Source organism: Solenopsis invicta, chromosome 9 (assembly GCF_016802725.1).
Source record: "Solenopsis invicta isolate M01_SB chromosome 9, UNIL_Sinv_3.0, whole genome shotgun sequence".
Classification (NCBI taxonomy): domain Eukaryota; kingdom Metazoa; phylum Arthropoda; class Insecta; order Hymenoptera; family Formicidae; genus Solenopsis; species Solenopsis invicta.
Window position 1 is genome coordinate 14,480,545 of NC_052672.1, and position 11,933 is coordinate 14,492,477.

The following is an 11,933-nucleotide window of genomic DNA, read 5'->3' on the forward strand; positions in this document are numbered from 1 at the left end:
TACAGCTTATAGTCTCAATTGATAGTAAATGTCGATACGTTTTAAAATTATTTGTACGTTTCATCCATGACAACTGATACAGCAGTTTGACATCTAGAACGTAGTACATTCGTGATAACATATGATTTCGGAAAACGCAACGCGTGCATGGAAAACGCATAATCGCGTAGGAGTGGCGAAATAAATCCCACGAGCTGACATACTAACAGCCAGATAAAAATCTGGCCTTGCATCGCAGGTGTGGTCTGCAGAATAATTTTTATAACTTAACGTCGCGTTGCAATACGGCTAATGACGACTTATCGGCCAGTTCTCGTTCATTATGGAAAATCGAGTCTGAAATTGCATATCGCGAATTAATGGGCTCGAAGATACATTATCTCTCGGCACGATGTTTTATACATTCTCGTGAGAAACTAGTAAATGATAAGTGATTGAGAGAGACAAGCGGAAAACCCTGCGGAATGCGTAACATATACTGATTTCAATATTATATAGATACATCAATCAAGATTGTTCTTAAAGTCGCATGAAAATCTTTCTCAGTTTACGTATTTTCATATCTCATTGTCAGCCCCTGAGAAAAAAAAATCCTTTTACAACGGTACTTGACAACGGTAATTGACTACGAACAACATAGCTTTGCTGTGAAGTTTAAGGGAGGGAAATTTTCTGGGTCGATAGACTTCTACTTTGCCGTTATGAGTCAGATAAATGCAGGCGTATGGCGAAGTAATCGACCTTAGATTAGCCTCGTCGGGAGGCCGTTGCTTTTCCGCTACGCGAGATTATTCAATTCTGCTTTTACGGTGTTTCAGAAGTAGGAAGTGTAGTGACGCAATGCCACCTGCCCTTGTTCCACATCGTGCCTTTATGTCACCGGCGCGCGGCGAGGCGGCTGTTCGTCTGACAAAAACAATGCCCGTGATATTTGGTACAGGCAATGATTTCATTTTTCAGCATTGTGTTTTCGCATGCTCTCGTTCTTTAACTATCATGCAATGACACGAGCGAATGTCACCGGTGATTATCAAGCGGCGTGAAAAACAGGTTTAGCACATGGAGCTATTTACAACGGAACCAATCTAATTAACATAATGCTGTCAATTAAATATTTATCGCGCAAGGATAATACAGATATTTGAAATATTTAACATACTGTTGATAGAATAGATTTGTTGTATAACATTTGTCAACTAAAGATATAAAGTGGTTTATCAATCAAAAGATAAATAATCTTTGATAACAATTCAATTTAGATTTAATTTAATAAATAAAAATATTATCAAATAGCAATTTTATTATATAATTTGATCTATAAAAGTTTCCTACAAAATACAATTATAAGTACTGCTATATAAAATAAATTATCTATCAAAAATTTAATGCACTGTAGCTTCTGTTATTACTAGAATTGATACACGATTGGCCGTTGACATGAATTTTCTATTAATAGATAATTACAGTAAAAGATGCACGTGCAAAGGTGCTGATTTATATTGTGCGAAGAAAACTGAACGCCTGCGCTCGCAATTCATGTACGGGAATCCTTGATCATTCAATTAATAATTAATCAAGTTACCGGTTGTTTATCATAACATTTAGGTATATAGATTCCCTCCTACGCATGTATGGTGCTAATAATGGTGTACGTTATAGAGACCAAGGTCATTATACGGCTCGTGCATAATTTTTAAACGCACATAAGCACTCATAAGCGTAACCATTTAATGCAACCGTAACACGCTTGTAATGAATATTAGAGACAAATATTAGAGTCAGTACACGATCACTTGCGTTGCGTTGTTACGGAACGGATAGCTTACTCGATATTTTGATTAAATAGCAGTAGAAGATAATATAAACGGACTTTATAAATATTGTTACAATTTTACATTTTTGAAAGTATATTAATCTTGAATATACGTTTCAAAGAATTTTATGATTCGATGATTCATCCATTGTCCTCGTGCCGCGATTACCGAAATACGATTAATATCAATGTATTCTATATCATTATTTTTATTTACAAAGTTTTTGTATAATAAAAATATGTAATAATTCTTTATAAATAATTGAAAATAAAGAATTTTAGGAAAATTAAGTTTCAGAGATAAAAATAAATATTGAAAGCTTATTGTTTGTCAACTTTTTTAAATGTTGTATGAGATTCATAATCTTTAAGTATTAATTACAAAAATGAAAAATTTAAATTATGCGACAAATAATGATCTTGTTAAGAAACATATAATTCTAATTTATTCAAATAATTCATGGTTTTAGTATGTTACGTATAAATAATATATTGTATTTTATTTTACATATTAATAACTTTATTGAAATGATAATACTTTTTTTTTAATGACAACATATGCATAAGCTAGTATTGCGTAAGTAATATTTGCATCATGAAATATGATATAAGTATTATGTCTACAAACGAAGGGCCTTCATAATCATAAGTTCCAAGCTGATTAGGGATATCATTCGATCGTGATGATTACCTAAGTAACAGCTGTGAGCATGCAGTAACTGTTCCGCTAACAGAGCTGACCGTGAGAGATTTCGTTACACAAGTGCACAATGTAATACAGATAGTTATTAGCTTACAATTACCTACATACCGAGATACATAGCACGTGGCGGCAATTTTTGTAAATTATAATTTTTTTTATTTTATGACTGGCTATTTTTTACGTGATATGTAAATTGCTATTCAACTTACCATATTTACGTGGTATTTCAGTGTTGCATTATATACAACTTCTATGTCATTGATTATTGCGATAGAAAATGTGCGAATAAAGCTGAGTAATTTAACATGGTACATTTAAGTTATAAATGTGTTGTTATTATAAGATAATAAATTCTTATTCGCGTATAAAGAAAATACCTGTAACATCTTTTAATGGCTCTCGTTCGTCTCTTTCATATTATTGCTAAATATGTAATGTATAAGCAAATGGATAAACGTACAGGATATGCATTCTCTTAAGGTTGTTCTAGCACGGATGTAGGCATGGAAAGTGCGAGTCAAGGACGTAATTCATTTAGAAAAGATTACATCTTTTTTTTTTTAATTATATGGCAATTATTATTAATGTTATCACACATTTTTGGTAATTCAAGACATATTATATATACTTTTTAATTAATGACTCACATCATTTGTATATTAATTACATAATTATTAAATACAGCAATTATCAAATACACACGTAAATAAAAATGTTTTATATCAAAATTTCAAGATATTTTTTGCATTTATAAGCAATTGCAAACAATGCAACATAAAATTTTGTGCAAAATTAATTTGTAATAGAGATAGAAATGTTGAGACTATATAAAAGACAATTAGGTAAATTAAATGTTTGTTATTAATTAGACACTTATTAACCAGCTTTGATATTTTTTAGTAAGTATAACGTTATACTAACTCTATTATTTGGTACTGTATGATATTACTATGCGTCACTGCATGAAAAATATGTTTAATCCCTTTTGAAAACAGCTAAATTATCAAACATGCTGATAAATGGATAATTTCAAACATGTTCTTTTGTTGATTAAACAAAAACGAATTGCTCTAATTATTTCAAACGGATTCGATATTTAACACAGATTTTTGCATATAACCATAATGGTTACATGTAAAAAATGTGTTATTTCATTTACAGTTAATACGCGCTAATGCATTAGAAATGCAAGGCGAATTTGTCAGTAGCAATTAAAGAATCATTAATCTTTTGAAGAAACGTCAAGGTTCTTCGCGGTAAGTATAAAAAAATAATTACAATTCCATACAATAATTAATTCCAGTAATTTGATAGGCGTGTTCTCAAACGTAGATACAACAATCCTGTTGGCGGTATCGATTGACAAGTCTGATAAGTTTTCATATATATGTCAGATTACCTCGCAAAAACCTTATATTGTTGCACATACGTTACATTCTAACGGAATTTTTATAACTGTACTACATGTTAAAGACTTTTTTTCGGAATCAAGAATTAAACTACTTAAGTGTAATAGCAAATTAATTTATATGAAAATTTTATTGAAAGTCGCCTGCTCCATTTTCGTTTGCCAACAATATAAATGTCAATACCGAAATAGATCACAGATATAGATCTCATGTCCTTCGGATATTGCGCAATGGCACTTTTTGTTGCAAGCTTTACAAGAAAAATCATACGATATGGTTGACTGATTATCGGTTGGTGGATGTTACGTACAACTGTAAATTGGACGTTTATTTTTGCATAAAAAATGTTTTCTAAATATGAATCTTTATAAGAAACTCTTAAAATAATTAAATTTATTTGGCATTCAAAATTTTGCATTCAAAAACTCAACAAAAAGTATCTTTTTTATTGTACATGTAAGCTATTTATCTTTTATATTATAGTTCGTACATTGTGACGTTATTGCGTAACCAAGCTTTTTGCATGACTTGTTTTCTGCTCTAATATCGCTATTATACATCATTAAATATTCATTTATGTACGTTGTATCTTTTTTCTCACGCTAACTAGAATAAAGATATGCTTAATAGAATATTTTGTGTGTGTGTGTGTGATGCTGATTTAATGCATATCAATATCTTTGATTGTTTCCGCAGTCTCGACAGTTTCCATCTCGTTCTTGACAAAAAATAAAAAATAGAAACGCCTCTTTATATTCATAAAACTTTATATTCATAAAATGCGTAGGCGTAAAATTATTATATGCATCAATGCTTTTATATTATTGCAATAAACAAAATAAAGACTGCGTTTCTTCTTTCCTTCTTCAAGTGTTCGTACTTTTACATTCTACTATTATCAGATAAAAAGTTAGAATTAAAATATAATAATATGTAATAATACTAATAAATATTAACAAAAATTTTATTTTATTACATTTTATATTTATAAGCATTAGCAAAGAAATAGAAAACATCACAATAATATATACTTTTCATTCTATTTACAAATACAAATTGTTTCAGTAAACAATTTATATCTACAAACAAGGTTAAGCTCAAGTGTATTCGAGTCTGTTTGATTTAGACAGTCGTCGATGACGAATTGAATGTTACTGACGCTTCTTACAGAGACGTCTTGAAAAAGTGTCACGCGATTTAGATAAAACTATATTTAAGTTTATTTCAAGTTTAAAGTTTAATAAAGAAAAATGGTTTTGGGAGCCGTATGGGTTTTCATTAATACAGTACTTCATAGATTGTACAGTACTTCATTAACACAATGTTGTACAGTACGTCGAAAGAAAAAAAGTACTGAAGAAGAGACAAATACAATTGGGAACGGAGATAAAAACGAAGAAAAAAAAGGTATCACGCAATCTCTTTATATTTTGTAATATTTATGTTATCTTAACTACTAGTCTTTATTTCCCGTAAGAAATTTTCTACAAGTAATTAATTAATGAGATTTATTTCATTTATTATATAAAGTTACATAATTTATATTTCATTAAAAGGCAAAAATAATTAATAGATAATTTTTTCATTTACATATAAATGTAGATAAAACGGATATTATCGAGGATATTACCGTATCAAAAATGATAATTAAGATACAAATTGTATCCGAAAATTCTCAATCAAATCAGGAAATGAACGAGAGCTCAAAGAGGTAACAAATATTGTTATTGCAATACAAATAATTCTAAAACGTTTGTATTATATAAAGTTAGATATTATGTACCAAATTTATAACATTTTTTTAAAAAGTATGAGATTATTTTGCAAAATTTATTGATTTTCCTTCTATGTGAATATAAGAATTTGTACACTAAAAAAAAATTGATTAAAAAAATAAAATATTTAGTTCAATTCAATTAAATATTAAGTTGATTTAGTTAATTCTTAATAAAAAGAAACGGTTAACATAAATGAATTATATCTTCTTTGTGCAACTATATAATGTTATTGAATTAACGCAATATTTAGTTTAACGTGTTGAACTAAACATTTTAATTTTTCAATAAATTTTTTCTAGTGTATATATTTCAAAAATATATTAAAACAATAAATCTTTAAACAATTTTTGCTAATAAATTTACGGAATAATTTAAATATAGCCAACAGGAAAATTTAGATAGCACGTACAAGATTCTGACTGTTTCCGAAGCTTTATTTAAGAAATGCGCTGATGATATTTCTCAGAAAGTAGTCAAAGCAATAGCGGAATCAACAAGGCTGCAACAGTCGTAAGTAACAAATTGTCATTGGTTTATACTTTATTTTTAGTAATTTTTTCGAATAAATGGGATATTTCGAATGAAATATTTAAAATACCCCACTTTTCACGATTAATTTTATTGAATATAACGGGATTCATATACTTGGAAAAAAATAATGTTTACGTACATTTTTCAATGTTTTTTTTTTAAGATTATTACACTCTTACTTATATAATTATTTGTAACATTTTTATTTTTAGCACTGATTCAACGAAGTACAATGATTTGCCAAGCAAAATTTGTACAGAAAAAGTACAGGATAAAAATCCATCGACGAAAAGAAATGAACAATCGTTTGCAAAGTTACGCAAACGCATTGCAGAATGTATGTGTTGTATTTAATTTTTTAATTGTTTGTGTGATGTAAAAAATCTATTAGAAATTCTTAAATTTGTAGTGCGAATTTTATAAATATAACTTGAAAGTTTTATAATCAGTGTGATTGATTTACTTTTGTAAAATGTCAATTTGTTACAACTAATAAAAGTTTTAAAGAAAATTTTTAAAAGTATTTAAAAATTAGTTATTCTCACCATTTATCAATATATAAATATAATTGCCTTACAATTAGACTAAATAATATTTCTTCAAACTGTTTATATATAATTTTACAAAAATAAAATGTGTTTAAAATATTCAATTTTTATACTTATACAATTCAATACAGAATATTATCATAGTTTGAAAGAACTGGAATTAATTGGGAAAATCCGACAAAAAATATTACTAATAATATTAACTGTTCCGTGTATTTCATGTTTAATATCGCATAATTTTTGCATTACATTTGAGCGCAAAATATTTTCGTGATTCCCTTTTTTATATGATTTGTTATAATTTAATGATTGCATATTACATGATATTAAATATTCATGTCTTGTTTTTAATCTGCATTTTTTTCAATAGGATTTTGTCTAAATTTATAACAAATTATAATGCTTTCATGTATTTCACATACATACACAGAGACACACAATTTTGTGTATTAATAAATAATAAAATATTATTCTATAAATATATTTCTATTCCAGAATAAATCACAGCGCAACAGTACATAATTATTTATAAATGTATTACATTGCATTTACAATGTTAAGATGAAAGATCTAATGTTTATGTATGAATCATATTAAGCATAGTCAAAATCGTTTTACCTTCAAATGTTTAGCTTGATATAGCTTAACTCATACAGTTTATTATTGTTACTCGTTTCGTTCAACCAGTATTCGTGTGATCATCATGTTACACTAAAATCAAACTTGGCTTTTACAAATAGTGGTAGTAAAATAGCAGATTGGAGTTACAGTAAAACAATAGTTCGTTGTGCAACAATAGCATTTGCTGTTTTAATATATTGTTTTATTATATTGCATATTTACAAAAAAAAAAGAAAAACATAGACCGTAAGTAATCTTAAAATGTGTTTATCTAATTGAAACTCGCTGTTGTTGTAAAAATCCAATAAAATCGCCATGCAATAAAAGATTGCACTAGGTACAATCAAAAGATATAAAGTTGTGATTTAATTATAAAAAAAGCCAGATAACATGTTATCAATTTTAATTAGTAATTAATATTAGTAATTCAGAGTTAATTTTTAATTAATTTCAAGTTACTGATTTTTAATAATTATTTCTCTTACATATATATCGTGAGAATAATCAATTCCATCTCTATCTATCTAGATTTTTATTTATTAATTACAGTGAGAAATGATATAACACTGTGATAATTTAACATGACTAACTGTGATAGAATTAAATGAGATAAACAACTATTTTACATATTTTTCTTTATAAAATTTTTAAATAAACAATAACGATATAGTAAATTACAGATTCCTTACGCATGATGACTCAAGCGAGACAATTATTTTAAATAATTGTACTTCATTTTTTGAATATGGATTTAGCAATCACGATAGCTTGGATTGTTCACTAGTTATTCGTATTAATAATTCTACAAACTCAATAAATAATAATATCCAAATAAATATTTTCAATAGATCAATAAAATTATCGACATTAAATATGAAGTCATTTAATATACTTCTGATTCTTTTATGAAAAACAGGTACTGTTCCATTTTTAATTATTAAACAAAGAACCCCCAATTATATAAAAATGAAATCTCAGTAAAATGTATTAGTTTTTACATATGATATAGCTCATAATCTAGTAAACAAATTATTTTATCATAAACTTCAATAAAGAATAGTTTCTGAGCTATGGTTTATTAAAGGGTTAATATCAGATCGGAGAGATATTAAATATGATATAACATTTGAAAACTGAACCATATGCACTAAAATATTTTTATATCATTAAAAACAATACATTTTTCATTTGCATGTATTAACATTTTCAACATAAGCTCTAAAAATTAAAAAAAAAAAGAAGTGGACAATTATAAACGAGATTTGTGATATAATTTGTATTCACGTATTCTACATTAATATCCCATCGATCTACAATGATAATCTATCACTAATTACCGAGTTTATTCATGAAACTCGTTAAATGCGGCACGACGTGAACAACATTGAAATAACGTGAACAGCTCGAAATGCATAGCAAATATCTACTAAATTACACATCATTATAATAATTTATATCATCCATCACCGATAAAATTATACACAAAAACAAAGCATATTTTTTATCTAGATACTTTTGATGTGTATTTAATAAAATTGTGATGAATAATTTGCACACATTATTTCATGCAAAATATGTTAGTATGTGTAGTGAAATTGTGGCAATAATAAAAAGCCAGTATTAAGAAATGCATTCAGGTGTTTCTTAACGCGAAAAATAGTTAATTCTTTAACGTTAGATATAAAACAAGAGAATGAAAAATCAAGTATGATAGATACAATACATACTTCTTAATAAACTTGCTAGATTTTTTTTATTTTATGCAATCTGTAATAATGCTTAATTGCATTGTAATTAGTAAGCGTTATTACAGCGTAGGATTATGATTTTTATTACTACTGCAGTCATCATTTTTTTTTTAATTCTTGATTTACTACGTAAATTATATACTTTGAAGCAATATTATATTTTTATAACGTTTTTACTAGTTATAATTTTCAGATTAAATAATTACATTGATATATCAAAAAAATGTATGCATGTGAGAGATAAAAAATTTAAAGACAACATAGAAAACTGTATCCACACTTTTGTGCTTAAACTTTCCAAAAGCAATTATTAAAGAACCTTCGGCATTTTCTCTTTGTAATTGCGGTTACCTGTTCCATGCAATTTCCTTTGTTCGAATTCATAAGCAATCGTAAATTCGTTCAAGTGATGAAATTAGTATTCTTCCTAATGTATATATAAAGGAATTATTTCTCGTTGATTCGAGGCTATCTGAGAAAAAACTCTCATTCTTTTCGCGGTAATGCTAGTTTTCCTTTTGCGATCTAGTGACGCGTGTCTAATAGACGCTATTCCTCTTAGAGGAAATTGTTGGTGCCAACATGTGACACTAGTTACGCTTACAAACATCTATCATTGTCTCGAAGTGGTGCCGGGCACGTGATTTATTCGCGATTTATTTGCGATCTCTGAGATCAAATGCGAAAATCGTCGAGACGTCGATCTACAGATCGAGTCAGATAATCGACATTAAGTAAAGATATTTGTACGAGACACGTAACAGCTAGCTCGACTGGAAAATCGTAACTTAGTGAAATCCATTATGACATTATGCGACGTAACGCGAATGTAGGTCTGGGTTGACTACAATGAGCAAGTTAATATGGCATTATGACGTGATACATACTTTCTGATCGAGTACCTAAATTGCGAAGATCGTCGAGACAACTTTAAAGATTATAAGATTAAAATAACACAATAAAATGTACAAACATCTGTTTGCATCTGTTTCTTTTTTTTAATCAATTCTAAGATTCGCCGATTAGCATCCAATTATACGTACATTATAAGCAACAATTAAAAAGAAGTAAACAGTGACTAATAATAAATAATGTGAGATAAGTAATGCATTTCTTAAAGACGTTACTCATGAAATACCGCGAATCCGTTTAATGATCAAGTTAGTCGGTATTATTTTATGTTTCATTCAGCCGCGTTTGCTCGAGTCTTTGTGACAATTAAATAAAGTTAGTATTGTTTTTTTGAAGTTAGTATTTTTTCTATAATTCTTAACCTTTAAGTAGGTAGATAGTTTAACAGTATATTAAAGTTAAATATATTAATTATACCCTTGTGAGATAAAAAAAATGAATTTTAAGACTTTAATAATAGGAAGGTATAAATCGATGAGCTCTGTTGCCACCTTAAAAGTATTTAAGAAATCTGTACCTAGGGTGCTACGTACACCCCACCTATCTACTTAAAGGTTAATAAAGCAGTAATTAAGTAAAATGAAGATTTTTGATTCAATTTTTTTTATAAGGATTAGCGTTATAATCAATAAACATTATTTAAGAAAAACTATATTTAGTGTCTTAATCGGCACAGAATAAAGAGAATAGAGAGTTGTTATCGTCATCGAGAGTCGAGAGTCCAGCAAAGACGTTTCGCAAGTTGCACGAGGTAGTAGAACAAAGTTGTTTCTTCGATTTTTTTAATTAGTGTGCAAATTATCTACCTTAGTATCTACAATAAAATCTTTTTCATCCGCTGTTATTTTTTTTATCTCTTTTCTACGATTTTTCTTTTAATTTTTCACGAAGCAGTTTCCCACATTTTCAAGTACGTCAAAATATAAAATAACATCTGACAGTCTTGCAAATCAAAAATAATCTATCGGCCGATTCAAGTGACTGATTGTAATAAATCGTTCGTAGTATCGAATCTGTTAATGAATTATGTATGCATTGGCTTATGCTTAAAGTGCGAATGCACAACGCGCTCGTCGTTGCTGCACGTGATTTGCATATTGCGGGTTCGCGAGTAATTAACGATCGGCGCGTTACATAATGAACCGATTCCCGGCGATAAGGATGTCCGTTCGTTAGTGTGTGATCTATCACACACATATATGTATACCCCCCGTTAGTTGGCGCGCGCGGTATTTCCTTTTCCTTCTCGGATGACGTCCACGTCCACGTTCACGTCCGTTGATCGTGGGTGTGAATCGGCGTGGCCTGCGGCCGTGCAGGCGGGCCCCTCGCAGACCTTGAATTATCTCTTGTCTTGAACGAGTATTCAATCTGTAGCTAAATGTAACTCTTACAAATACGTCAAGGAAGTTGGAAAAACTCACGACAGACTCTTCGACGGCGTAACCGGTAGTCGACTCGCATAGAGAATAAACAAATTTTTTCAGAAAAAGCTAATGTCCGCTTAATGTGTTATAACTTTAGTCTAAATTAATATTTGGTCCCCGATTTAGTATTAAAGGGTTAAAATTTTATAACTGAGAGAAAATAGGTTATTGAAAACTGGAGAGAAGTCAATAATGAAAATAAACTCAAAGTTAATGTAACTTTATCGTAGATTCACATTTCTGTTGGCATTGAAAGGACATTTGTTAGTATATACGTACAAAATACGATTTATCGTTTGTAACTATGCTGACTTAACTTGCAAACGATAATTATAACTTGTTATTGTAATCGTGTTATATTTAGCCAGACAACCAACAACGGATGGGAATCTACTCTGTTACATTATTTATTAAGCTAATTAACTTCAACCGTACCTGCAATC

General features: G+C 28.8%; 1 protein-coding gene across 1 annotated transcript; it reads left to right on the plus strand.

Annotated features, from left to right (window-relative positions):
- The first annotated feature begins 5,056 nt into the window (after positions 1 to 5,056).
- On the plus strand, positions 5,057 to 6,742 carry LOC105194447. The gene is made up of 4 exons (XM_011159355.3): positions 5,057 to 5,332; positions 5,528 to 5,636; positions 6,085 to 6,213; positions 6,447 to 6,742. Exons 1-4 carry the CDS (start codon positions 5,176 to 5,178, stop codon positions 6,586 to 6,588), a joined length of 537 nt encoding a protein of 178 aa, XP_011157657.1. The 5' UTR covers positions 5,057 to 5,175; the 3' UTR covers positions 6,589 to 6,742.
- The last annotated feature ends 5,191 nt before the right edge of the window (positions 6,743 to 11,933 follow it).